Genomic DNA, 27039 nt, shown 5'->3' on the forward strand with positions numbered 1-27039 from the left:
ACAAAAACTCGTTTTATTCTTCACTCCAAGAAGTGTGCAATGTATACAAGACAATGTTGGCAAAGAAGGATATAAATGTGTTTGTTCATGAATCATAGATTCTTCTCATAACCAAAGATAGACTTGACATGGGGGGGGAATCTACATCGAACACTTTAGAAGAGCTTGTCGGAGCGCTTGTGGGCAGTAGGCTTAGCGGCGCCGGCGGAGGCGGTGCCGTTGGTGGGGTAAGGGGCGACCATGACGGTGGTTGAGATAGTAACAACATCGTCGTCCGCGGGGCAGTCATCCTCGTCGTCGCTGTCATCGTTGCTCTCGCCTCCAGCGCTGGCTTCGCCGGTGATGGCGGCAGCAGCTGGGGTGCTGGTGGTCGCGCTCGAGGCGTCGACGGCGGCAGCGGCGACGGCGGTAGGGGCGACGGCGGTAGGGGCAGAGCCGCCAATGGTAACGTAGACGGTGGAAGCGGGGACAGTGACGGTCACAGCAGCGGGGCAAGAGCACTCGCCTTCGGCGCCGAGGCCAGTGCCGGAGCCGGAGCCGGAGGAGCCGGCACCAGTGGGGTTGGGGCGCTTGACCGTGACGGTGCGGGTGTTGGTGGAGGTAGCGGTGACGGTAGTGGTGGGCTCCCCGGTGCTGGCAGCGTCGGCAGCGTCGGCAGCGCCGGCGGGGGTGGTGGCACCAGCGGCAGGCAAGGCGACGAGGATGGTAGACTCAATGGTGGTGGGGATAGCGGTGGTGACGACGGAAGCGGTAGCGCCCTTACCGACGGTTATGGTGAGAGTCTTGGTGGAGATAATCTGGGTGACGGTGGTCACGACATCGCCATCATCAGCGGGGCAATCGTCCTCGTCGTCGCTCTGGCCATTGCCGCCAGCAGGGGGAGGGCTGGTAGCGGCAGCGTCCTGGGCAGACGTGGTGACACCGGCGGTGTTCAGGGGAACCGAGGGAGCGGCGGTGGGGGTAACGGCGGGAGCTGTGAGGGTGGAGCCTGGCAGACCGCCGGTGGCGTGCTGGTCGATGAGCGACTTGGAGATGCTGGCGGCCTCGGCGACGGGGCAGATGGTCTCGGTCAGGACAACGATGTTGGTGACGACGTAGGTGTGGAGGTCAGAGGCGGAGAGGGTAGCGCTGCGAGCAGGGCAGTTGGTGATGGTAGGGGCGCACGAGGTCACGGTGGCAACCTCGGTGACCTGAACGGTGAGGGTGGTGAAGCCGGCGGAGGCGGTAGAGTTGTCGCGGCGCCAGTGGAAGTGATGGGGCTGCTGGGCGGAGGCGCTGGCGAGCGAGGCCAGGAGGCCGACGGCAGCGATGGTGGACTTCATTTTGATAGTTGTGTGTTATTGGGTTGTTTTCAACAGCTTCTTGGATATCTCCACAAGGGTAGACGGGATTGTTCGGATCGAGGATCGTGCGTGAAAAGGGCGAAAGATCAATTTCGCTAGATATAAAGTGGGCGGCAAGACACAGTTTGCGCGAAAGAAGGAATAGTTGACTCTTGGAGTGAGCGTAGTTAGAGCTGAAGGAATGTAAAGCGTCCGAGGACTAGCAACGAAAGACTGTTGATGCGGAGAGAAAGAGAGAACAGGCGGAAAGAGGAAGCAAAAGAGAGGATGGGGAGGAAGATATTTAGAAGATGAGAGGGAGGTCAGAGTCCTTTTAGGCCGTGGAGCCCACGAGTGGGCGTGCATGCATGGGTGTGAGCTTGGGGGCGCGGATTTGTGGATGGGATCGAAATCCTCAAGGAAGGGGGGGGGAGGGGAGGACGGCACCCTAGACCGCGGGGCCTTCATCTTGGACGACCAGGTTCGGGGCCCGGCCGAGACTAGTTTGCGCTCGCAAGGCCAACTCAAGTCAGCAGAGGGGAGAGGAGAGGAGGAAGCATCGTGTGCCTGACAGCCCCGGCCCGTCCTAGGCAAGGTAGTGAGTCTTGGCCGTCGTTCGGCGGCATAGGCGCATCAGGGGTGGACCAGACATGGGCCAAGCACTTGCTTGGTCGGCATGAGATGACATGGTTTAGGGCAGCCGCCCGAACATGTAAGCGTGGTGGCAGGGCAGGACAGGAAATGCGGGTTGATGAGATACGGTACCGTGGATGGGGGAGATAAGGGTAGGTAGGTAGTGTCGTCGTTGTCGTCGTAGTCGTCGTCGTCGTCGTCGTCGTCGTCGTCAAGCACCAGGGGTGGGTCCAAGAAGTCCCAAAAACCCTGCTCGTTCGATCCAGGGGTCTAAAAGGTCCACTTCCCACCTTGGTGAGATGGGCCAAGGAGGAGACGAACAGCAGCCAACACACCCGCACAGCCCTCGGCGTTGGTACTGGTGAAGCCACTACGCTCCACTTCCCTGCCCCCCCTGCTCATATCAACCCTCAACCCACAGACGAAGCCCTCTTCATTAAACCTCAGGAGTGAGCGAGGCCCACCCGCGCCGGTGATGATGGCAGTTCGGATGGCAGCTGGGTAATGTAATTGGTTATGGTGACAGCGAGAGATGGATGGCCGATCGGCGGTCTTGTTGGTGCAAACCTTGGAGCGGTAAGCTGGATTGATGTCAGTGTAAACTATCCGTACGACTATTGGTGAGTTGGGTAGGTCAAGTGCACCGTCGTATAATACAAATGCGCTTGCCTCATTTGGCTCCTTCTCCTGCCTCCCTTTCCCCTCGTTTTTCGTCCTTCTTTCTTGCCTTTCGAAGTCGTTCCGTTCCCCCCTGAACTGAACAAGGTGTTGCGTGGCGCCTGGCCCGTTCATCCCCTGCCAGCTGTCACCTGGGCTTTTTCCAGTCATCGTCGCCGGACAGGATCCGTCAACGGTCTTCTGTCAGCTGTCAGACCGGCGTACCCCTCTCGGGTGTGCTGCTTGTACCTCCTCTACGTCTTATTCCCGTTCTTCCAATGCAGGTACCGCCCAACATGAGACGCAAGCGTGGCCAATTATCTAGGCCCACATCACCCCGACCTCGGCCATTAATCACGGTCCACATCGTAGCCACGGCGCCCACCCCATATCCTGGCGCCTCTCTGTGTTTCCCACCCTCCTCCCACTTTCCCGTACGAATACACACCGCACCACAAGGTGGGTAGGTATTAAATTGACCTGGGCTACCTTAATTTTGTTGCCGCAAGCTTTCGTACAATTCCATTCGTAATCTGGTCTACCCATCTCGAGGGAGGGGGAGGGGTTTCTCTCATGCTTCTTTGCAGATGCAGCGTACGGCGTATACTACGGACAAGCTACCGGGCCTCCCCCCCTCTCTCTCCCCCTCTCTCTCCCCCCCCCTCTCTCTCTCTCTCTCTCTCTCTCTCTCTCTGAGAGCTCCCAGATCCTTGCAGATCCGGCCGGTGGAGAAGGCAGCTCAGAGATTGATGGATGTATCATGTGGTCGGATACTCCTCCGCACTGGAAACTAGTTTATAATTGCCCGTGCTAAGACTTTTTTCTTGCATGCCTGTCCTTGTTTTCCTCTCGCCTCGCAGGGTCCCACCCGCTCATTTTCTGCTCATCTTCTTTTCCATGGAAAACAACGAGTAGGTAAGGCAATGGACGATGGTTGATGGAAATGACCCGTTGTCGTCCCTCCCTCACCCTGAGCCATGTGCCATGCGCTGATGAATTGCGCTCGGTCCATGCCGGACCGAATCTGTGCGCGGGCACCCGCCTAGAGGATGAACTGACAAGCTCATAGACCGAGCCCGTGTTCAGTGTGAGGGGCCCGCCGAACCAACCACCGTCGTACATCGTATTCGTGCAGAAATCGCAGGCACGATGATGCAGGTCTCACTCGGCCAACGTTCGACCGTCGACCGCTAGATCAACCTCCGGAGAGACACACCCCGTCTCAATTGATCAACCGTTCCTCACCTTTGATTTGCAGCCACCTCTCACTCTCACTTTCACTTTCACTTTCATCTTCACTCCCACCTGAATTCTACTCGCCTCTCGCCATATTCTATCCGCCAGCGGCACCTTTGGCAAATCCAGCGTTCGAGATTCGACCCGCGCCCATAAAACTCAGCCACTGAAGAGCTAGAATTGACAAAGGCCACCAGCGGTGACCGGGTTGCCGCGTAGCCGGCGAACCGTTTGCGTGTATGACGTGTCTCTCCTTCCTTGTCGTGGCGCCGTATCCCGCTCTGAAACCGTACCTCTCGTCTTCGATCGAAGTGGCCTAGCGACGGACCTTAAAATTCACCTTGCTTCTCAGCAACGCCCCTTAGCCTTAGCCCGCCCGCCCGTTTGGCCCTGCGCATCATGTTGTGACGTGAAAGAAGCAAGACTAAGACTCGCTGGATTGTGATCCCAGCACATGACTACCGCGGCGGTTGAGCGCGCATACTGACAGCCTGTCGACGGGACAAGGGGTTTGCCGCCGACCAGAAAATATACATAGGATAAGACGGAGTGGCAGCCAGCCAATCCCTCCGACTCCCTCACACACCCCCGTACTGCCCGTTCTCTGGTATGCCAAAGCCGACAGACATATCTTACCGCTGGCCGCGCGGTATGATTTTCGTGATGATAGTCCCGTGTGGTGGTAGTGGTGGTCGTCGTTGTCGTCGTCGTCGTCGTCGCCGTCGGCCTTCCCCACAGGGACGACAGTGGTCAGTGACGTCGACTGGGCGGCGGCACATGCACGTCGTTGTGCATACTATCCGGTATTAATTGTGCCTGAAACAATTATGCCTTGTTATGTAGTTATACGTCGGTAATATTCCGGTCAGGCCTGTCAATAATCATTCTCTCCCATGCTGTGCTCGTCCGTCGTCTGTCGCGTCAGGCTCCACGGCTACAGGTAGTTACTACATAGTATGTATCGCCCAGGATGAAGACAAGGAAAGAGTAGGAGCGGGATTATGTCGGCTGTGTTCCTTGTCCGGTGGGTATGAGGCGCCTTCCCCTGAAGGTCGGTCAACTCGGGTACCTTGCTCTAGTCCAGGAACCAGGTCGCACGGCACTAGACACGTGCACCTAGGTATTCATACTCCGTACAGGTAGAAGAAGTACATAGGTAGTAGGTAGGTGGCTGCCTAGGTAAGGCACCTAACGCTCTGTCCCGTCCCTCGGCGCCCCTTTTCCCCCAACGATCGATGCGGCATCGCTTTGGGAGGAATGGGATCGACGCGGTGGCCCTGAAATGGTCCATCGGGGCGCGACGCTGTCTCTGGTTCCATCTGGCTCCATCTGGCTCCATCGTCGTGATTAACTGCATTCCTGTAGTTGCAAACCACATGGCCCGGATGCAACTCTGTCTGTGAGTCACTAACCGCCAAGGCAAGGTACTGATTACCTATGTATCACGGAGCCAGCATCGTCAATATCCTTCATGGTGCCTGCGGAATGCCTCCAACATGTTTTCGTCGCAGACGAGGTTCCGTTCCTTCTGCCGCAATGCTTCTGTGCAACTGCGTCGGTGAAGATATGGGTGGCCCTGCACCCGGACTGACGACGGAAGGATCACAGCCAGCCTACTGGTAGGTACCCAAGTACCTAGGTTGCCGAGCAGGCGAGTCGGAAACACGGGAAGGAAACGGCGGGACGATCTGCTGGAATGGAACACGTTGTGACGGAGCACGAGCTGATAGCCTATAGCGGCAGCGACACGGTATTGTTGGGCTCTTGGCCCGAAGTTGAAGCGTCAAGCCAGCGAACCGTGGCCTGAAATGAAATGAAATGAAATGGCCATGTATTTGTTCCTGTTCCTGGTCCTGTTCCTGTTCCTGTTGCTCTGGTGGTCGTTGCCTGCCCTGCAAGTGGCTGCGAATGTCTATCTCAATTGCATTGCATTGCGTAGTAAACACCCAGAGACACTGTTTCAGGATCCCCCTATGCCGTTCGCTGTTGCCTTCATTCGCGCAGCCGACTGTCAATCCCCGCCAGTTTCTCCCCCTCTTGTCTGGCCTGAGGGAGGAAACCTTGCGTGCGGGATAAACTGCGTAGGATCATCACGGGGCGCAGGCGGCGCTCTCGGGGAAGCAGCCAAATCTCCCCTCCCCTTTCCTCCTCCCCTGGCCAGCCCAGGGTTCTCCCCAGAAGTCACCGTCACAGACTGATTGTGTCAAGATTATGTCCTCATGGCCCATTTCCAGCTCATACATGCGCCTTGTACGGCGTGGCTATATCCTGGCCAACCGTTTGATTGATTTTTCTTTCTTCTTTTTCTTTTCTCATTTGCTTGTAGTTCAGTACCATGTAGTCCAGGCTATCGGCTCCGAGTTGGGGGGAATTGATTAATCGACCGACTGGATGAATGGGATGGCACGGTTTACCTCCCCTGCATCCCAAAGTTCCCAGTCTTCTGGTTCTGGACCCGGCCATGGCACAAACTGTTTCCTGAAGGCTGAATGCTGTCCAGCTGTGCCATCTCTCTGGGTTGATGGATATATTGATTTTCACTTTATTCATTCTACAGAAAATAATTCGCGCCGGAAATTACACACCTGGGGGTTATATTAGTTTTACCTGATGGAGGTTGGTCGAAAAAGCAATCGAGGGGATTCGTAGTCTTTGTAAGCATCGCGTTCCGTTGCATCGACATTGGCCGATTCGACTGACGCGACCGACTTTTATTTCCATTGGTTCGCAGATACAACATACCGCCCGCTCTTGCCATGTTTGGCCAAGGCATGAGCAAAGTAGAGCAGGTCCTGACTCTATGCCTAGGGACCTGGGTGTCTAGGTAGGTGCTACTACGCACTATGTAGAAATTGATGCCGGGCCAAAAGATGAGAAGCGAAGTCCGCTTTCAAAGCACGAGGCCGCCGAGTTCAATTTCCTCCATGTCCCCAAACTACACCACGGTGTACGAATACTACGGACGAGAACAACTCGCAGCGCGCGAAACTATGGCAAAACCGACGACCCCCGCTTCCCCCCGTTGCTTCTTCCACTTCCCGGCTGCCTCTCCGCTACTACGATACTAGTGTAGGTAGTAGTTAGTAGATATTCAAGTGAGTATCTTGGCACAGTCGCTCAAATCAGAGAAATCGCCCGGCTGGGTGAGCCAGGTCGGAGTAGTCGCCGCGAATCCTCAAACACGGGTAGCCCCTAACACTGCCTCCTCCTTGGGAAGCACCCACATCCTGTTCTACTTTTTTTTTTTCAATTCGCCACCCTGTCCACTTTTTTTTTCTTCCTTTTTCTCCTTTTCCACTTGTTGTTGCTAAACTCCAACCCACCGCTTTGCCGGAGTATTTTCCCTGCCACCAAGTGCAATGCGGTTCCGTTCTCCTTCCGCGCCACCCGCTGTAGGTGATCGGCCACCTTAAACTGAACCGAGCAAATTCAGGAGTCTGGGCTGTTTCGTTCCGCGAGCCTGCAACCCGCCATCTCACTCACAAGCTGGCAGATGGAAACGGTAGCATTCAGATACCGGCCTCGCTTCACGCTCAACATGGTTCCCGAGACAAACCGGGGCATCGCCGGCAGTCGTTCGGGACGTGCTCCACATGTTCGCGCTTGCGGCCCTATAAGGCAGACCGCAGAACCGTCTTGTCTCGGCCCACCCAACAGGAGCCTCTGTCTTGGGACCCGATTCCATCAACAACACCAACCAAATGGGACCCCCCAGAAATGATAATGCCTCTCTCCGGGAATGAAGAGAACACTGGATTGAATCGGCAGTATACTTGACATAGTTGACCGCAGACCATGACTGGATTGCTGCGTTGAAAACGTCAACTTAGCTCAACTCAAACAGTCACCTCCTCATTGGTTACAGCCTACTGATATACACATTGCGCCGTGTTCAAAATCTTGTTTAGTATGCCAAGTGGCATCACACCAGCGACACCTTTCAAATCCTTTTCTGCAAGGACCATCGGGTTCTTAAGTGTGGCTGAGTCGACTTTGAAAGGGGCCATGGGGGGACAGGAGCATGGAATTTGTGCCCATCCTGTAAGCTACAATGCCTACACGATACACATGGCCGAGGACGCTTCAGCACAACATAGGAAGAGGGTGCAATTTCAACGCCAGTCCCTTTAAACAAAGCTTGGTTCCAACAACATTCGTTCTGTTCAAATAGGTCTTCCTTTGAGCAATGCAGTTCGCATAGCGGTTTCAACACCAGTTGTACCCAAAGGATGAGTGAGCAAGGGGGAGGGAATAGAGGGATACGGGGCAAAGGGAGACGGCAGTCCTCGATCAAGTGCTAGCACGAGAGCGCAATGCTGTTCACTAAGGCCGACAGCCTTTGATGCGTGTTGTCACCAGCCGCAGAGCATTGTTGAGGCGAGGAAAGTGCTTACCTTTGATGGCTGGTACCCGCCCTGGGTGCCCAGCTGGTGAGACGATGTTGTCTCTTGTGACTGCTTCGCCTAAAGCCAGAGGGCATCGAGAAGGAGCAATGAAGGGTGCCCGCTGATTTCACAGAGCCGTGACATCGTCAGGTCAACCCCCCTCATCACCTGGCCTTCCTGCTTCCCTCTCCCCCAGAAGAAGACTTTGCCAAGATCTGTCTCTCCTTCAACTCCCTCTTCTACTCTCTTTTGGCCATCGCCTGCTTCCAGTAGAACCTTGCTTCCTCAGCATCTGCTCAAAAGCCCTTCTTTTGCATCATTCTTCTTTTGGGCAAGCTGAGAAGTTTCTTGGATCGCTACTCGGCAATCATCGCTAGCCATCCGACTATCGCAGACCTTCGCTCGTTTGGAGACTAAACCCGAGCCAAGGACGGCAAAAACCTGTCAAGATGATGCGGAAAATTCTCTGCTGCGCCAACGTCCCCCCCAAGGAAAAGGAGGCCAAGTCGGGCGTGAAGGCGAAGGAGGCGCTCGAAGATACCAAGCAAGCACCTACAGAGCTGGTTCAATTGCCCCCTCCCGCCAAATTATCTGGCAGCAATTACAACTTCGAATCATGGCTCGCTAGAAACAGCTCCGGTTCCATCGCCTCATCCTCGCGCTCGAACCTGCGATCTCCAGAGTTGGACTTCATTCCGGACCCGACCTCGGTCGAGTACGCATCGGACCCCGAAGACGGGTCCCAGGAAGTGGCCAAGACAAGCAATTGGAGACGGATCAGCCGAAGCATCTCGCAGGACGGCAGCAAGACATCTTTGAGCCCCGACGACGGGAAGCGCTTCTCCATCCCCAGCGTCAACCGCCCCTCTTCCGCCCGGCGCCCTGACGACAGAAAGGAGCACGAGAAGCCCCCCTTCGACCAGGCCGCTTACTTCCAGGCCGTGAAATCAAACAACAAGAAGCGTATCCAGGCGGAAGTCGATAGCGAACACAGTTCTCGATCAGTCTCCACGCGCGCGAGTTATAGATTCCGCGAGCTGGAGACGGTTGAGGAGGACCCCACTGATCACCAAGACGAGCTTCCAGGCGGACCGCGGGACCGGATAGAGACTGCCATGTCCACTGGAATTTCTGCGCTCAAGGTTCCCCGTCAACCGACTCGACCCCCCGCAGCTAAGCTCTCGATCCATGGTCTCAAGGTTGATCCCACCGACTTCGCTTCGGGAGATCGTCGCCGCAGCAGCTGCCCCAAGGCAGAGACCGAGTCCAAAGTCGCAGCAACACAACTCGTCATTCGCGGGCGAGGGTCTTTGCCCCTTATTCCTTCAGCCCCCGTACTTGCTGTCCAGCAGGTCTCTAGCGACCAGGATGACGAATCGTTCAAGACTTGGCGTCTCTCTCAATGCATCCCCCAGGCTGATAGCCAAGCAGCTCTTTCAAATCAGACTCAGGACGCTCTGGATGCCAACGTTCAAAGCGTCGTAAAGGTCGACCGTAAGCACGAAACTGAGCCTCAGCAGGAGTGTGGTAGCACCGACACCGACATTGCTCGCAACGACAAGAAGTCTGAGGCCAAGGCCGCTTCCGAAGCCAATGGCGCTTCTGTTCGTCCTCACACCGCAGACTCTGCTCAGTCTCCAGATGGCAGCGGCTGGGAGACCTGGCTGCTTGCCGAAAAGCTCACAGCCCAGGATGATTCCGTCGTGGCTCAGCAAGCGTTAGAGAAGAATGACAAGGCTACAACTGCCGTCACTGATGGCTGTCCTGCAGAGTCTTCTGACAAGGATGACATGGGTTCCGCGCCAATGATCCCTACGAGCTTTTGTAACCCAGAGAGCCATGACGCCTCGAAGGCGAAGCTCCTTGTCGACCGGCACGATTACCCCTCCATTGCTAAGAATACGTTGTCACCGACGCTTGAGATGGACAACAATGTTGCTGCAGCTGTCGCAGGGTCTGTTCCCGCACCCGAGCTGCACTATCCTTCATCTTCGGTATACTCTTCGACGCAAAATACACGTCACGCCTCGCCCATTGGCTCAAAGAATGCGAGCTATGATGAGGATGCCGATAGTCTCATCGACCTCGATCTTGCCCAACTTGAGAGTAGGAACTCCCCCGTTTTGCGTTCCAATTTACCCAACTGACCACTAGAAAGCGTTCAATAATCTCAAGGAGCAGCGATCTGACGAGAGCTACCGCACCGCTCCTGATCAAAACCATGATGCAGTTGTCCCCTCCATCGTATTGCCTATTGATGATGCCTCCTGCGGCGACGTGTCTGTCACTTCAAGCAAGTATCGCCACGAAATTGAGATGCCAGCGAACGTCATTGGAATTCAGTCTCAGGGCTCGCACGGCGATGCCCATGGGATGTCGTGCGTCACTCAAAACGGCATTCAGAACGACGCGCCCACCCGCAAGTCCTCCTTTCTCAAAGTCCTGCGTAATGGTAAAGGAAGTATTTCAAAAGGCCACGGAAAGTCGCACAGTCAACCTTCTGCCGATCTTTGCCGCTTGGGGTCTTCATCGGCGTCTCATGAGAACTCCAAGCCTACGGGACACGCCAAGTCACTGTCAAATCTTGGTACCAGATCTCACATACACCCAACCTCACGATCTCCTAGCTTCACCGCCCCCAAGCTGACTGAGAGCGCGACGGCAGTCTGGAAACGAGCCTTCAAAGTCGAGCATGACCAGCGCGAGGCCAAGTATAATGCCGATCTGAAAAAGATTACGATACCAGCGCGCATTACTGACGACAACGCCCACCATGCTTTGAACAATGATGATTTCATCCCAAACAACGAGATGAGTGCCCACAGCTCGGACGTCTCTCTGCAACTTGACCATCCGGTTACGTCTCAGCACGCGCATGACTTACATGCGGTTCACAAAAAGACCTCGACTGTTGTCATGGCACAGAAAGCAGATAACCACAAAGCTACGGTTGGCACCCATTAGGAGTCGGGTTCCTGCAAGCTTGCTACGCCCCCCCCATCCTGGGCAAGGTGGGCCTCTCATGACCGAAGCCAGCGAACAGGTGCTGCTGGTATGGCCGACGATGTTACCACGAAGGACTTTGCAGTCCTCCCTGCCTTGGAGAATTCTGATCAGCATATCTGGATCACCGACAAGGGCTCGGATTGTGCTGAAGCCGAAACTAAGCACCCACGCCAGTCCCTCTCCAAGAGACTCGGCAAAGTTATGAAGAGCAGTCTGGGCAGGGTCATGCCGTCCACGTTGGGTGCCAAGAACGGAGCTCAGCTAGAGTTTCCCGAGCTTGAGATTTTACCAACCAAGGGAGGCTATAAAGATCTCGAGGCAATCCAAAAGAGCATTGAAACGTTGAAGACCAGCCAACGTGCGAAGATGGCAACCAACCCTGCCCTTGTTATGGCTGAATTAGCAACCCACTCCAAGCAATCGCTCATCAAGAAGATTCCTGCTCAACTTCAGGAAGCCGAGCATGCCAGAGACGATTCCGCTGGTAAAGCAGCCACAGAGACTGCGGATGGCACTCTTGAGGGTAACAAAGCCCACGCACACGATACTAGAGGGCCCTCGATTCGTCCAGTCACGCCGGCCAACATGATCAATCTTTCAGAGGGAGATTCGACCGCTGCTACCACAACAGAGAATTGGGCAACGCCGGCTAGCCGTCTGTCTTACGGCCCTGCATCCGATGGTGACAGCCCAGCTTCCATGGGTGATACCGAAACTGTTAGTACCTGCTCTTGGACGAAGGCCCGATGTTGGGTCAGGGATACTTTGTACCTCGTGATGCTAACTCTGATGCTTAGGAGGAGAGGACCAATCGATAAGGCGCTGTTCACGCAAGAGAGCTCCCGAGAGCTCCGCCGACGCCTAACGAGTAGCGGGTACGGCAACTCGGATGGATCATATGGCATGGTATTGTATCTCTGTGGCAGCAAAGAACGGAGGGCAGTACTCCGACAAGATTTTGCACACATTGAGGACGTCCGCGGAGGGCGTAGTATGTTATGAGTAGACGGGGTGGTTTTGTGGCTTGGAGAAGGTCTCGGAAAGAGCATCCCACAATAGCATGGCTCACTCTTTTTGTATTGTATAGGTCGGGACGAGGCTTGAATTTCCTCTAGTGTAGAGTTTCTCACAGACAACGGGTAACCAGGCCAAATTTTTCAATTTTGGTTCAAGCCGTCGCCGTGAAGATGGGAATTTCTACCAGATATGTCTATTGAGGCTGTAATCCGTATACCTATCGTCGCATGACTGATGACTGACCGCCACACTTGGCTGCCGCGACGTAGGATATCTTTGGTCATAATTCGTAACGTTAACGGGAGCCTTGCATCAGGCGAAGTCTCCGCAGCCCGGTCAAGGTTCCTATCGTCTCGAGACACCTTGAATCCACACGGTCTCGCCGTGAATGCCAAGGTCTGCTCCCCTCCCGCAACTCTCTCAAACAACGTCGCAGCGTGCGCAAGGCGCGCAAGACCTAACCAAACAGGACGTTTTCGTAGTTCTGCTGACCGAGGTGTTTGAACAGGACGTCCTGCAGCGCGGCCCTGGTCCGGACGATCTGCGGCAAGACACCGTCGATCTGCTGCAGGTTATTGCGCATGCTCTCCATGTGGCTGCCGACCTGACCCGCCAGCCCGCGCAGCTCGTCGTCTTCGAGGTCCTACGGGCGGTGTTAGCGGTGCGGATACATGTGCGGAGGCTGACAACGCCGCTGCTAATGTCGGCCAGACGGCACGAGGCGGTGGTGGGTGACGTACCTTGAATAGAGTCCCACTGACGTTCTCGTCGGGGACAAACTTGAAGTCGTGCTCGTTCCCGCCGACGTCGCGGCCGGCGGCCCCTGCACTCCCTTTTTTCTCGGGGACGAGGACGTGCGTCTTGCGGAGGTTGTCCTTGAAGTTCCTGGCCTCAGACCTTGCGTTGGCCTCAAGCATTGTCAGGCTTTCGTAGTCCGCCTCCAGCGCCCTCTCATCGCGCTCCTTCTCGGCCTTGAGGAGCTTGATGGCGTGCAGCAGCGGGTCGAGCTGCTTCTCCAGCGCCGCGACATCCTCGATGACACGCTCGAAGTTGAGCTCCTCCGTGCGGCCACCGTCAGTGTCATGCTTCTTTGAGCTTCTGGATCCCGTGGGAGGGGCGGTGGCCGGGGGGAAGGGGAGGCCGCGGGACAGCTTCTTTGTGAGGCGTCTCGTGACGAGGCGGATGGCCGAGGCGGCCTGGTCGCGGCGTTTCTCGTTGGCAGCGAGGCGTTGCAGGACGGGGCGCTCGGAGAGGCGGAGGAGGCTGGAGACGTGGGCGAGGGATTGCGGCGCGAGGGGTGACCAGTTCTCCTCGATCATCGAGCGGGGGATTTGGCGGGCGCGGGGAGCGATGTGACGGTACTTCAAGGTTGGACGGGCCGTGACTGGTTCAGTCCTGGGCTGTTGTTGCTGCTGCTGCTGCTGTTGCTGTCGGATCTCCTCAGATGTTCGGCGGCGGCGTTTCTTTGCCGGCACTTGGTCCGTTGCGTCGTCGTCTCCTGACGGGCGCTTCTTGGACTTGCGGGGCTTGGAGGCCTGGTCTTCAGGGGCGTGTGCGGATGATGCTGCGTCTGAGGTTCGGGGACGACCCGGACGGCGGCGTTGTGTTTCCGGAGATGGTTCTGAAGTCTCTTCTTCACCTTGAGAGAGCCGCTTCCGCCGTTTCTTTGTCGGCTTCTCCACCCATGGCTCTTCTGTTGGGGATGGCGGCCTCCCTTTCCGCCTGCGGACCCCCTTTAGCTCCGACTGCGATGTCTCCTGGACTTCCAGCTCGGGATGAATCGCAGGGCGACCGCGCTTCTGCTTTGCGGCGGCCGGTTCCTCTTCCACTGGATGGTCCTCGGGCTCCATTACGGCCTTCGGTTTGCGCCCACGTTTCTTAGGCGCGAGTTCTTTATCAGCCGTTTCAGCAAGATCCTTTGTGACATGTTTCTCGCTCAAAGATGGCCGTCCGCGTTTCTTTTTAGACGCTGCTTCAACCTCGGCCACTTCCTCGGGGACCGGCTCTTCAGCGTCGCCAGACCTTTCCTTAGGTTTTCGCCCTCGTTTTTTAGGCGCGGGCTCGTCCTCGGCGGCTTCGGCAGGCTCCTTTGCGACAGACTCTTTGTTCAGAGATGGGCGCCCTCGTTTCTTCTTCGGGGCCAGTTCAGACTCTGTCGCATCTCCAGTAGGCGCCTCTGCTACCTTCGGCGGTTTGCCGCGTTTCTTCTTGGCTTCGTCATTTGGGCTGGATCCTTCTTCGACCCTGGCTTCACCGTTTGCCTCCTGCGCTGCCTTGCGGTTCCGTTTGCTCCTGGTAGATTTGCCCGCTAGCTGCGATGACTCGCCTTCATCAGCAGCTCCCTCAACGTTGTTCGTGATACTATCCGCAGCCCTTCTTGACTTATGATTCGGTTGCGCCGGTTCAGGATCCTCCCCTATCGCCTTCTTCTCAGCCGCCGCCTCTCGCCTTGGTCTCCCTCGTTTTTTCGTATTCGGTTCCCCGGTGGAAGACGACGGTTCTGGATTCGTATTCTTCTTCGGCCGGCCGCGCTTGGCTGGAGTTGTAGTATTCACAGCAACTTCGGCCAGGTTGTAGAGCTCTGTTTCTCCGACCTCGAGAGACTCTAGCGACGCGTCGGCGACTTTGGGCGCGTTAGAGGGACGACCGCGTTTTCGCTTCTGGTCCGCAGGTTTTGGGGGCTAAGACTGTGTCAGGTCATGTCAAGCGTACCAAGTAGACCGTGCCTACCATTGTGAAGTAGTGCGCCGTCGGTACTTCTGCACGATTGTAAATGGAGGTGTATGCCTCGTGAGATCTTCCAAGTCGACATCCAAACGCGTCTCCTCTCTAAGCTGGGTACGTACCTCACCTCGCGCTTCGTCACCTTTGTGACTGTGGCTGGTTCAGGCTAAGACTGGCCGTTACCAAAGGCTTTTTTCTCTCTGGCGGACCCGTGGCGCGACCAAGTGTGGCTGTTACCCCGGACCAGCGTTCCACCAAGGCTTCTTCCCCAAATGACGCTGACTGACAGCAGAGGAGGTAGTTAGGCTAGGACCCTTAAGCCTGCCCTAAAGAGGGTTAAGTATATAAGCTCCTTTCCCAGTGGGTTTCACAGTCCTGCGGCTTCCTGCCCCCCCAGCGACCAAAGCTCCTGGGCCGTGATTTCCCATTTGGATCACCAACCGAGCAAGGTTCAGGAGAAAGCAGGCCGCACCACACACCTGGGCGCTCCAAAGGGTCCTTATTGCTCTATCTACCTTGTTCCTCACCCTTCCACTTTTTTTTTTCCGCAGTATTGACCTTGTGGCCTTTTCCCCCAATTTCAACTCCGCGCCAAATCCAGGCTGCTTTCTGAACTTCCACCCTTCATCCTGTACTTATCGTCCCTCCTTGACCTGTGTTGTAGCTGGCGGCACCTTCTCGCTTTGCTCTCACTCTTGTAATTGCCCTTTCCCCTCACCACCCACCATAGCTTGGCCGCCTGATTGCGACACCTGTCACAAGCTACCTCTCTCTCTCTCTCTCTCTCTCAACATCTACCTTTACCTTGCAACCCACTCCACCAAACACTCTCATCAAAATGCGCGTGTCCGCCACTACTATTCTCGCACTTCCGCTGCTTGCGACAGCAGCAGAGTCGCCCTTTGAGCAGTACAAGGCGCAGTTCCAGAACTTCTTGAGCTCCTTTGGCGCGTCCGCCCCTAGCGCGGATACACCTGCCGCTGCTGCCCCCAACGGCGCCGCGCCCGCTGCGACGCCCGCCAAGAAGATCTCCGTCCTGACCATCGAGAACTGGAAGGATGTTCTCCACGAGCCTGTCAAGGCTGAGGCCACAACTCCTGAGGAGTGGTGGGTCCTGATCACTGGCGGCAACAAGACTTGCTTCGGTATGTTTGGTCGCCTTCGCAACATGACATGCTTCCTTCATCTCAGTACTGATCGTGTCCTACAGGTCACTGCGATAAGATCGAGACCGCCTTCAACGAGAGTGCGACAAAATTCGCTAAGCTTCCCGAATCTCCCCACCTGGGTCTTCTGAACTGTGACGATCAGCCCGTCCTCTGCAACGGCATATCTGCAGGCACCGCGTCCATCTGGTCCATCGGCATGTTGCCTGCTGGATCCGAGATCGACATCTACAGGAAGCGCCTCAACGTAACAACCACCACCTCGGACGACATTATTGACCTGTGGAAGAACAAGTCCAAGGAGGACTGGATTCTGACGGAGAACATCTTCCACCCCTTTAACAGCTTCGTCGGCAAGAACAACCTGACCCTCCCCGTTGGCTACTTGTTCTGGGCCTTTAACCTTATCCCCAACTGGCTTTTCATGCTCCTCGTCTCCTTTGGCAGCCGTACTATCATGAACCGCCGCATGAACAACACCATCGACCGCCGCCAAAACGCAGCTGCTGGCGCTGCCCCTGCTGGCAGTGCCGCGCGGTAAATTGAGCGCACTGACCGGTGGAGGAGAAGCTACAGGACACGAGGCTACGGTTTTTGGCGTACCGGGAAATCCAGGCAAGTCAGGGAAGCGGCTGAGGTCCCAGGTCATTTGGATCATGCAGTGCCAAATTAGTAATCTTTAGTTGATCAACTTTTTCCGTCGCACGCCTCTTGTACGCTTTTGAGACCTTGAATAACGTCTTCCTTGAGTTTGGGGTTGGAAAGACGCCCGTAGCGCAGATCACTCATGGTGCCGACTGTCTGTTTGATTGAGTCCAGCAAGGTCGCTTCCTGTGCCTCGAGCTTCTGGATCTCTGCTTCGAGATCGGCTATGGCCACATCCATCTCTGGGACGATAGAGTTCAGAGTGTGTTTGGCGTCTTGCGCCCCCATCGAGCCAAAAAGCTGCGTATTGCTGTTAGGCCCGCAATCTTGTCTCCCGAATGACCTGCGGCCAGGACTGTCAACTTACAGCTCTTTCAATCTCAAGCTCGAGGTCGGCATCCTCGTCTGCCGCGCGGATTCGGGCACGGGCAATCTCGCGCTTGATGGCCCTCCCGCGTTTCTCCTCGGCTGTGATGTTTTCTGTAACTGTGTCGACAAGCACTCTCCTCTGGTGCTGCAAATCGCGGTACAGAGAGCGGATTTGCGGGTTGGCGCGGTGCGCCTTGGGGAAGAGTTCGGTGAACTCCTCGAGTGTGATGGCGGAGGGTAGCTGGGCCGGGGAAGTCAGGTAATTGTGCAAAATGGCGGACTCGGTGGGTGCCATGGCGAGATTATGCGACACTGGCCCAGGTATAATTCAATGCCGATGAGGGAGGGTAGCAAGCGATAAGAGCCTTCGAGGTGAGCGCGACTGACTTCTTGATATCCTCTCGAGCGAGAGTAAAAGGCAGGGGTGTGTTTGAATGAGGTCTATGTGTAGTGGACTCCGTACCGGGCAAGTGTGAAAGTGTGGCGCTTGCTGGGGGGCAGGCATGAGCGACGCGGTGCGGTTTCCTGGCGGGAACGCGTTAATGAGCCGCAGCAGAGTCGCGTTTCACTCCGTAGGAATAATTCCCACAGCTTGCCATCTTCATCTCATTCACCAACGACTACAACCTCGGGCGAAGGTTCCCCAACGACCGTACTGTTTGCCTAGAACTTTCAGCAACTTTGTCATATCACTGTGAGACTGTCTTTCCCTCCATACATCTCGTGGTTCGGACCAGAAACTAATTTGATCCTCAGGTGCATACTGTGCTAGCGACCCATCCAGCACTGTGATCCGGATCGGTCAAGGTGCCTCGATTGCTCACCATTCGCACTGTATTCAGGGACCTCAATCCTCTAATATTTGTGCCAAATACACCCGGCGTTGGCTGTGTCTTGCGTTGCCGCGCACTGTCCGAGAATTTGACTTCATTGCCCCTTTGGCTCATCAACTTCTCGACTGCATCTAAGCTGTCAGCGAGACCCGGCTGTCTGTATTCTCAACAGATTAATCGTATCGACCCATTGCCTTCACGTTCGCACACATTGGTCATGGCACCCGCACGCCAACCAGCCCAGCCGTTCACCAAGGACGAGAAGGTTCTCTGCTTCCATGGTGAGATGCTGTATGAGGCCAAGATTCTCGACGTCCAGCCCGCCGATAGCGGCGAAGGCTTTCAGTACCGTATCCACTACAAGGGCTGGAAGAATACCTGGGACGACTGGGTTTCCATCGACCGCATCCGCAAGTTTACTGAGGAAAACAAGGAGCTGGCTAGCACCCTGCACGCCCAGATGAAGGACTTGCGCCAGAAGAACAGCGCCAAAGCCCCCAAGAAGGGTCTTCGCGTCAACGGCACCGATTCGGCTCGTGGTAGTGAAGAGCGAACCTCGGGAGTCGCCGCCAGTGGCCGGGGCCCTCGACGGGCACGAGACTTTGACCTTGAGCAGGTGAGTAGTGAAACATACGATTTTCTTCTGTTTTACTTTCTGTTCTGTGTTTCTGCTGTTTTCTTTCTATCCTCTGGTTGTCATTATTCGGAGAACTACAGTAGAAGCACATTGTATGTGTTCATCAAACAAACGGACACACAGAGAGGAAGGTGGATAAAGGACAAAAAGGGGTGAATAGCATCATCTAGGGTGGGGCCGTCGAGGCTCCAGTGCAGAGCTGCAGTATCACTAGCCTTCGAATCTTGCCGTCTTATTCACCGCTGGGTGGTTGAGGGCTGTCCGATCGAAAGATGAAAACATTCCATCAGTTGGACGTCCTTCGAGGTACCTGCTGGTCTACCACCTTCCTCACTCAAAAAGTTTGACTGGCCGGGCCGCATCCGCGACAACTCACTTTTTCTCGCGTTCAATCACATTTCTCTGGCCGCCGCAAGGTTCGCTTAACCAGCAACTCGCTGGCTTCGATTGGAAACCCACCGGCAACTTTATATTCATCAGCACTTCTTGGGTTCTTTTTTTCGATCTCGAAAAACTCTAGACATCGCTCTCGTCAAAATCCATACCGCCCACAAAGATGAGTACTTCGTACCAAGATTACGACGGCCTCACTGGGGGCCTTTACGGAAATCAACTCTTGGGAGAAAACTACTTGGGCGGTGATGAAGAGGAAGCAGTTCATGGGACGGGTAGCCAAGAGATCAATGGATCCGGTGAACCGTTTGTCGAGGACGACGACAACGAAGACAACGAAGACAACGAAGACATCGACTGGGTAGCTCAGGTCAATCCGCAATGTTATCGCTTCGTTCTGACAGGTCTGGACGACTCTCCATCTGCCGAGGAGGTTGAGAGACGATACGACGCGTTCTTACCTCAGTGGAATGAGATGAACTGGCAGGTACTCATGAGGGGCCCTCTCTCACCTTCTCTTTCGCCCAGAACCAACATTCAATCAAGTCAGGGCAGAGCTTTAAGCGTCATCAGCATCTCCAGTGACGAGAGCGAGTCCAGCGGTCTAGGAGTTCTCGACGACCTTGGTAGTGAAAGCAGCGAATGCAGCTCAAGCGTTGAGCTCCTCGGCGTATCACCTATCATGCCCATCAATGACATCAGCCAGTACCGCGATGCCACACCAAAAGATGCCTCCGAGTATGGGGGACAAGAGCGAGACAACTTCGAGCACCATGCTATCCCTATGCAAGATCTTCAAGATCAGAAGGATGTCAATCTTAAAAAAATCAAGCATATGTCTGTTGTGGACTCAGTCGAGGAGCCTACACGAGAGAACGTATGTCCGAGATGCAACAAGCGGAAGCGGGAGAACAGTGTTGAATTTCTCTTTGAGTTCCAACGCAATGTTCGACCTGGGCGACATTAAAAAGTATGCGTTGGTTCACCAGGCCAATACCAGCGTTTGCGGCTGGTTCCCCTATGTGGGCGGCCGCTTTGGCAAGAGCCACTATCTGCCGCCCCTGCCTTGGACAACCGGCTCGTCCTAGCTTCCTAGGCTTTGTCGGCAGCGCATTTCCTTTTCGCAACTTGATACTTCTTCACCTGCATCATATTCCGACGCTTTTTCCACAGCCAACACTCGCCTTTTTCCGCGCCTCGATCTTCACTCTCGCTCAGGACACTTTTGGTTCCTTCCGCCCTCGCGAGACGCAGAACAGGCCGCCATGACTTGTATGTCTCACAGACCCGAGCCGGCTAGTTCGGTGCGTCGACGACCCCGTAATGGGAAAGAACTCACATGGGCGGAACCACGCCTTGCATCAGACTACCTGGTCACGGCACCCCCGCCATCCAGGCTCGGTGTATCCAAGGGTGGCAGGCTATACTACAATGGTCGCTGCGGAAGGTCGGCCACAAACCGTAACACAAGGCAACAGCCCACGCGCGTCAAGTCTCCTGCTCGTTTTCCACAGCTCAAGGAGGAAGAAAACATGGTAGTGAGTTTGCAAAAATACGACATAGACAGATACGGTCTGAAACGATCGTAGGCTGGCAAACCGAATGACAACCGGAGGAAACAAACTTGATCAATAAGCCCAGCGGCCTTGATCATCTTGCATTTTTCTATATTTCCTTACCGCAAAGAGTTTGTCGTCCTTAGGGCAAGCGCTAATCAAACATGAATAGGAGGATGGATTTCATGCACGCCCATCCATCAAGCTGCCCATTCCTGACCATATCAAGGCAATGCTTGTCGACGACTGGGAAAACATCACGAAGAATAACCAACTGGTTCCGCTCCCTCATCCCCACCCCGTGGATGAGATTCTGAACGACTATCTCAACTATGAGCGTCCCAACCGAGAAGATGGCTCGGCAAATATGGACATTCTTGAAGAAGTCGTCGCTGGTCTTCGCGAATACTTTGAGAAGTCATTGAGCCGGATCCTTCTGTACCGGTATGTGACTTGCACGCTTCTTAAATGACTTGGTCCCGCTAATACGGTTGTAGGTTTGAGCGTCCTCAGTACCATGAGGTCCGTAAGATGTGGGAAAAGGCAGCGGAGAATGATAAGCACAAGTCTGTCTGCGACACGTACGGTCCTGAGCACTTGTGCCGTCTGATGGGTAAGTCTAGTCCACCAAGTAGTCTGCAGCGTTGCTAACCCGAACAGTATCCTTGCCCGAGCTCGTTGCCCAGACAAACATGGATCAACAGTCTGTTTCGCGTTTGCGTGAAGAGCTCTCAAAGCTTACCGTCTGGCTTGGCAAGAATGCGAAGAGTTACTTCGTCAGCGAGTACGAAACCCCTTCTCAGGAGTACATCAACAAGGCACGGAGTTTCTAGGCGGCCAGGTCTAATCCTGAATTATCCTGAATCCGACGGTCCTTTTCCTATACAAGACTGTAGGCTGTTTCAGCTCAATTTTCTTACGTCTTTTGCATCTCTCGGGATACACACTTGGAGGGCGTGGAAGGACAACATTTTATTTTTGTACGGCCTGTTAGCATCGGGCTCTATTAACCAGTATGAAGGGTTGGGACAAGTACATAATCAGAACTCTTTTTCTACAGAGCAGCCCTACAGGATATTTCCGCCTGAGAACGGCGAGGGCATTGGTCACGATTCTTAAACGTCTTACACGGCCATTCTTCGCGGCTCCGCGCCCGTGTTATCAACACAACTAGCGGCCTCGAGGTCGACAAAACGGCTTATCACGGGCTTGAATTCCTCGACGTTGAGTGAGCTTTTATTTTATTCCGCGCAAACAGCCTTGCTTGCGTATGCCGTTGTATATTCTGCCATGATCTTGTACAGGTTTTGTTTTCGTGGTGATGTTACAGGTGGTCGACATTTTCCTCCCGAGTCCGTCACGGGGCTTTCTAATGCCAAAAGACAACCCCCTCTCTCCTATATGAATGCCGATGCGTGTCCATACACCATTTCTGTCCGTCTCCACCTCCTCGATCTCGAATTATTCTCCCCCTTTTGCCTCGCAAAGCCCTCTAATGGCAAACTTCACCGTGCAACGGCCTTCTCGACGTAGAACCCGGGGTCCGGCCTCCGCAGCTCGCGCAGCTCGGGCTGGGTCATGGCGCGGTCGACCTCCTCTACGCGTACGAGCTCCTTGACCTTGAGGATCATACCGGCGAACTGGGGGTTGACGGGGTGGAAGACGGTCTGGGAGCGGCGGCGCAGGCCGAGGGCCTCGAGGACGCCGCGGGTGCTCTTAGGCAGGCCGATGGCGGAGCGGTGGAGGGTAATGCGGAAGAAGGACATAATGAGGCGTCTTTGGGGCGTCTTTAGGGGGCGGTCTGACAGTAGAGGGGTTGTCCGGAGGTGAGAGGTGCTCGTGGCGATCGGTTTGCGCCGCGGTCGCGTTCGTTGGGTTTTCGTCTCGAGGGTTTTGGTGATCGCTTCTAAAAAAGGGATGCTGTTAGCTCAGCTAGATCAATAAGCTTTAGAATTCAATCAACATACAGCTGAGTCTCTTCCGAAGGTTTCCGTTCGTCGGTGTCGCAATGCCGTGATGACTGGGCTTCAAGGAAACGACCTGCTCTCAAATAGCTTCTAAAGTGGTCTTGCGATCGAAAGGATCCAAAATTCAATGATCTTCCAGCTGCTGTTGGGATTTCGATGGCCCGTGCGCTGTTCGCGGCGGAAGTTGCCGGGTGGGTTCCGGATGTCATGTAGGTAGGGACTGATGGGTTCCACTCTGAATTACCTACTCGCTTCGACCTCATCCGAGTAGCTGATGCTCACCAACCATACACACAAATTCAATCGTAGGACTGAACAGGCCATTTGGAACCGGAGCTTTATTTGGATTCAAACCTTTGCTTGAGTCCATAAATCAATCTTGAAAGAGTATTTCACTCGAGCTTGCAAGGAGACTCTCAAGACCCGCATGGTCTGAAAAGTCGAGTAATGCTCCAGGCATAATAAGCATTGGCATTAGAATACGCCGCGAACAGGAACGAGAAGATTGAGGTGGCCTGTTATCCATCACAGGGACGCGTGATTGGCGAATCCGATGAGCTTGGTCCCATGCCCCCATTCGGATTCTCCAGCAAGCTCTCCAATAACAGTCATGTATGGTCATCTTCATTAGTTTACGGATACTGTGAAGTGGAACATCGAACCCCTGTTCAACAGCTCTACTTGCACATAACACCAGTATTGCTGACTATCAGTGAACATGACGGTAATGTTGAACCAGACAAGAACCAAGTGTAGACCGAGTCTTGCATTGTATAGACCCGTCTCTGTAAAAGCTTCGGCATTGATCAGAGACTGACTGATAATAATGTTTGTATTGTACCATAGTCTCAGTGCGTATGTTGCTGTGAAATTCCGGAGAGAATCATTAGTAGTATATTGATACGCCACTAATTGGATGGGTCGCCCAAAGATAAAGGCAGTAGCGGAAAGAGACGAGGCCGATGCTATCATATGTGTATGGATTTCTTTTTTACGCTGACTTTTGGGGGCAGTCACCACAACATACCGACGAAGTCTCTAGGGTTTTCACGTCTGTGTCATCTACATTCTCTATGACCTTTGGAAGACGAATTAACTGACAAGCTCTGAGGGATTTGCCGGTTTAGAACGAAGGGGCCCGTGACCCAGGAGCTCGTTGAGGCCTGTGGCTCACGACCTCCTGGAGAATGGTTCCTTAAACACGCCCAAGGCGTGTATCGCAGTCCTCGGAGCGCAGGTATCAAATTCTAAGCCATTCTACGCCGCAATCATTCATAGATGAAAGAGACTCGTATATTTCAGGAGCTCGCTAGCCCCCAGTCCTGCCAATGAGCGTTTAACAGTTTCGCATCAAGAGAGCATCGTAGGTCAAGCGCTGAGTACAAGACTGCTGGGTTGGTCAGTTTCAAGAGCACTGTATTGCTATGTCGTCCAGTTTCCAACTAGTAGACGCCTTGGGGACTGCAATACTCCATCCACCATTAAACAGGCATCTCGTAGCTGGTCTGGGCCTCTTTGCTGTCATAACAAGCAGCTTGAATCCAAAACTGCGGAGTCATCGTATGGCGAATCCGACCCAGAGTCGGCCCGGCTTCTATATGAGGGATGCCAGCAAACCCAACGACACAGAAAGACCTTTCGCTACGGCTAATCTGCATTATGCGGCAACTCCCGCCCCTCACATATTCTTGCTGGCAGACGCAGAAACCTTGGTGCGCGAAGCCATCACGTCTCGAACATGCAGCCGATCAAAAAAGGAAACTCGGCAAGAACACCACTCTGCTTGCCGCTTTGCCTTCCTCTGTTAGCGGAAGTGCGTTAACCCCGTTTGTCATGCCTCACAAACAATGGTGGAAACGGGGGTTAGAGCCCCCCCTCCCCCTCGCGGAACGGTGAACTCCACACACCGCAACTATGTTTGAAAGACTTGGCCATGGCCACGACAGGAGGGTGTGCTTCCAAGTCCTCCTCACACTGCTGATTGCACTTTTCTGATATTGAAACCCTCTAATTGACGCTTGGTACGAGACGTGGTTAATCTTGCGCACTGGCCGCAGAAACCAATGATATCGGATATTTCAAGTTTGCTTTTTCACTTCAGGTCTGATCCAAATCATCCAGGGAAACAGTGGCGACTAAGAAGCGCAGACGCCATTGGTGTCTCTGGTGTGCAAACGGCAGGCGTCTGTGCAGTTGTCCATAAGAATACCGCCGCAAAGCCAAGACAAGGCATCATGCGTGACATCCCTGGCAGTTTTGGAACAATAAACGGGCAAAACCATTAGTATATCCCGGAGGGACTACGCAGCACTACACGTATATAGCTTGTCGTACAAGACGCCATTTAGCACACCATCATCCCTCGCATGACGTTAAAATCATTTACTCCATTTCTATAGCCACATCCCGTGGCAACCCATAACCTTCCGCCGCTAACCCTTAACCCTTTACATCTGAACCTCCACTCTGCCCTCGGCGCCTGGCGGGCCGGAGCCGAGCTGGGGAAGGATGTAGGTAATGTCATCCCACGGGTGACGGTACAGACCAGTGCGCAGTCTCTTCTGGTCGAGGTAGTGGGCAATGAGACCGATGGAACGACCAAGGACGAACAGGCCGTTGAGGACACCCATCTTGAGGTAGTCCTCGGCCTCTTCGGAGGAGAAAGCGCCGCAGTTGCGCATGAGGTCGACGAAGCAGACAGCGATGCAGCCGTCGACGTTGAGAATGAGGTTGTCCTTCTTCGACGTGGTGACAGTCTCGACGGCCAGGGCGTAGTCGAGCAGCTTGTGGGAGGGGAACTTGGCCTTGACGTACTCCTTGACAAGCTCGACACGGAGATCGGGGTTGTTGCGAGACTTGACGCGGTGGCCAATACCGGGAATGAGCTTGTTCGCCTTGCGCATGTTATCGACGAACTCACGGGGGCTCAGGCCCTTGTCGAAGGCCTTGGTGAACTCCTCAGCGGCGCCGTCAAGGGCACCACCGAAGCGGGAACCAATGGTCAACAGACCAGCAACGAGCGAGGAAATGAGGTCCTTGCCAGCACGGGTCGTGATGATGGTGTTCATGGCACCGGACACGGCGGGGCCGTGGTCGGCAGTGAGCATGAGAACCATCTCAAGAAACTTGGAGGCGTAGGGGGGCAGGCGGCGACGGAACCACAGGAGGGACATGACACCGCCAATTCCGATCTCTTCCTTGAACACGTCCGAGATGGGCATGCCGGCGTACAGGAGTTCCTGGCCACGGTCGTCGGAGATGGTAGAGATGAAGGCAGCGGGCTTACGAATAAGACCAAGCTCCTGGGCCCAAGAGTAGTCAATAGGGATCTTGGGAACAACAGGCTCAGGCTGGGGCTTGATGGTGCCGTTCTTGACCAGGCTGTCGTAGAGAGCCTTAAGGACCTGGGGCATGTCCTCGAAAGTCTCGGGGACGTAGAAGCCAGCCTCCTTCATCTTCTCATTCTTGGTCTTGGCCGTCTCCAGGGTGGAGTTGGCGAAAGCACCGGCGTGACCGAACTGAACCTCAGTCTTGAACATGCTGGCACAGGTACCAATGGCCCAGGCAACGATGGGCTTAGTGATGACGCCGTCCTCGACGGCCTTGATGACCTTGTACTCCTCAACACCACCAACTTCACCGAGCAGGACAAGGATCTTGCAGTCGGGGTCGGCCTGGTACCTGAGCAAGTGGTCGATGAAGGTGGTTCCGGGGTATCTGTCACCGCCAATGGCAACACCCTCGTAGACACCGTCGGTGTTGTTGGCGATGATGTTGTTGAGCTCGTTGGACATACCTCCAGACTTGGAGACGTAGCCGACCGAACCCTTGCGGTATAGCTTGGAGGCAACAATGTTGTCCATCATACCACCGGTGTTACCGATCTTGAAGCAGCCGGGCTTGATACCACCGACAGTGGCAGGGCCAATGATGGTGATGCCCTTCTGCTGGGCCTTGTGGGCGATCTCACGAGCACGCTGAATAGTCTGTCAATGAATCGCTCGGGCGATCGAGGGGCAGCGGGCAGGACTCACGCGCTCAGGGACACCCTCAGCAATGATGGCGATGGTCTTGATCTGAGGGCACTCCATCAACTCCATGGTGGAGGAGTAGACACTTCGGGAAGAGGCGAAGTTGACGACGACGTCGACATCGGGGTGCTTGGCCATGGCCTTGGAGACCTCCTGGTAGACGGGAAGAAGAGTCTCGCTAGTTCCCCAGTACATCTTGCTGACGAACTGACCACCGAAGGTGTAGATGATGCCGGCGACAGAGGGGGTCTTGCGCTTGCAGATGAAGTCAAAGTCCAGCATGCCCTGGACGGCACGGGGCTGCAGACCGTAGACGAAGCATCTGGTCTTGTCGTTGAACAGGGCGTGTTCGGGGAGAGGGCTCAAAGGACGGCTGGGAGCAGAGAAGCGTGTGATGTTGTCGTTGGCAGACAGGCCGCTGGCTGCCTTGGCGCCGTTAGCGGGGGTGGTGGCCGAAGGCAT

General features: G+C 55.0%; 9 protein-coding genes across 9 annotated transcripts; 4 read left to right on the plus strand and 5 right to left on the minus strand.

Moving 5' to 3' along the window:
• Nucleotides 1-155: 155 nt before the first annotated feature.
• Nucleotides 156-1322, minus strand: GLRG_06317 (uncharacterized protein; the record flags this gene model as incomplete). The annotated part of the gene is made up of 1 exon (XM_008097002.1): nucleotides 156-1322. The coding sequence occupies one exon, from the start codon at nucleotides 1320-1322 to the stop codon at nucleotides 156-158; it is 1167 nt and encodes a 388-aa protein (XP_008095193.1).
• Nucleotides 1323-8682: 7360 nt separating this feature from the next.
• On the plus strand, nucleotides 8683-11197 carry GLRG_06318 (uncharacterized protein; the record flags this gene model as incomplete). The annotated part of the gene is made up of 2 exons (XM_008097003.1): nucleotides 8683-10339; nucleotides 10392-11197. 2 exons carry the CDS (start codon nucleotides 8683-8685, stop codon nucleotides 11195-11197), a joined length of 2463 nt encoding a protein of 820 aa, XP_008095194.1.
• Nucleotides 11198-11287: 90 nt separating this feature from the next.
• GLRG_06319 (uncharacterized protein) lies at nucleotides 11288-12057 on the plus strand (the record flags this gene model as incomplete). The annotated part of the gene is made up of 2 exons (XM_008097004.1): nucleotides 11288-11956; nucleotides 12037-12057. The coding sequence occupies 2 exons, from the start codon at nucleotides 11288-11290 to the stop codon at nucleotides 12055-12057; spliced, it is 690 nt and encodes a 229-aa protein (XP_008095195.1).
• A 656-nt stretch (nucleotides 12058-12713) lies between these two features.
• On the minus strand, nucleotides 12714-14989 carry GLRG_06320 (uncharacterized protein; the record flags this gene model as incomplete). Its single annotated transcript, XM_008097005.1, has 3 exons — nucleotides 12714-12899; nucleotides 12997-14937; nucleotides 14969-14989. 3 exons carry the CDS (start codon nucleotides 14987-14989, stop codon nucleotides 12714-12716), a joined length of 2148 nt encoding a protein of 715 aa, XP_008095196.1.
• An 829-nt stretch (nucleotides 14990-15818) lies between these two features.
• GLRG_06321 (uncharacterized protein) lies at nucleotides 15819-16687 on the plus strand (the record flags this gene model as incomplete). The annotated part of the gene is made up of 2 exons (XM_008097006.1): nucleotides 15819-16125; nucleotides 16191-16687. 2 exons carry the CDS (start codon nucleotides 15819-15821, stop codon nucleotides 16685-16687), a joined length of 804 nt encoding a protein of 267 aa, XP_008095197.1.
• A 146-nt stretch (nucleotides 16688-16833) lies between these two features.
• GLRG_06322 (Cnl2/NKP2 family protein) lies at nucleotides 16834-17455 on the minus strand (the record flags this gene model as incomplete). The annotated part of the gene is made up of 2 exons (XM_008097007.1): nucleotides 16834-17091; nucleotides 17159-17455. 2 exons carry the CDS (start codon nucleotides 17453-17455, stop codon nucleotides 16834-16836), a joined length of 555 nt encoding a protein of 184 aa, XP_008095198.1.
• Nucleotides 17456-18210: 755 nt separating this feature from the next.
• Nucleotides 18211-21412, plus strand: GLRG_06323 (uncharacterized protein; the record flags this gene model as incomplete). Its single annotated transcript, XM_008097008.1, has 5 exons — nucleotides 18211-18609; nucleotides 19151-19900; nucleotides 20752-21023; nucleotides 21077-21192; nucleotides 21240-21412. 5 exons carry the CDS (start codon nucleotides 18211-18213, stop codon nucleotides 21410-21412), a joined length of 1710 nt encoding a protein of 569 aa, XP_008095199.1.
• Nucleotides 21413-22084: 672 nt separating this feature from the next.
• On the minus strand, nucleotides 22085-22345 carry GLRG_06324 (ribosomal protein L30; the record flags this gene model as incomplete). Its single annotated transcript, XM_008097009.1, has 1 exon — nucleotides 22085-22345. The coding sequence occupies one exon, from the start codon at nucleotides 22343-22345 to the stop codon at nucleotides 22085-22087; it is 261 nt and encodes an 86-aa protein (XP_008095200.1).
• Nucleotides 22346-24993: 2648 nt separating this feature from the next.
• On the minus strand, nucleotides 24994-27039 carry GLRG_06325 (CoA-ligase; the record flags this gene model as incomplete). Its single annotated transcript, XM_008097010.1, has 2 exons — nucleotides 24994-26523; nucleotides 26581-27039. The coding sequence occupies 2 exons, from the start codon at nucleotides 27037-27039 to the stop codon at nucleotides 24994-24996; spliced, it is 1989 nt and encodes a 662-aa protein (XP_008095201.1).

This window comes from Colletotrichum graminicola (genome assembly GCF_000149035.1).
Source record: "Colletotrichum graminicola M1.001 genomic scaffold supercont1.23, whole genome shotgun sequence".
Lineage (NCBI taxonomy): Eukaryota > Fungi > Ascomycota > Sordariomycetes > Glomerellales > Glomerellaceae > Colletotrichum > Colletotrichum graminicola.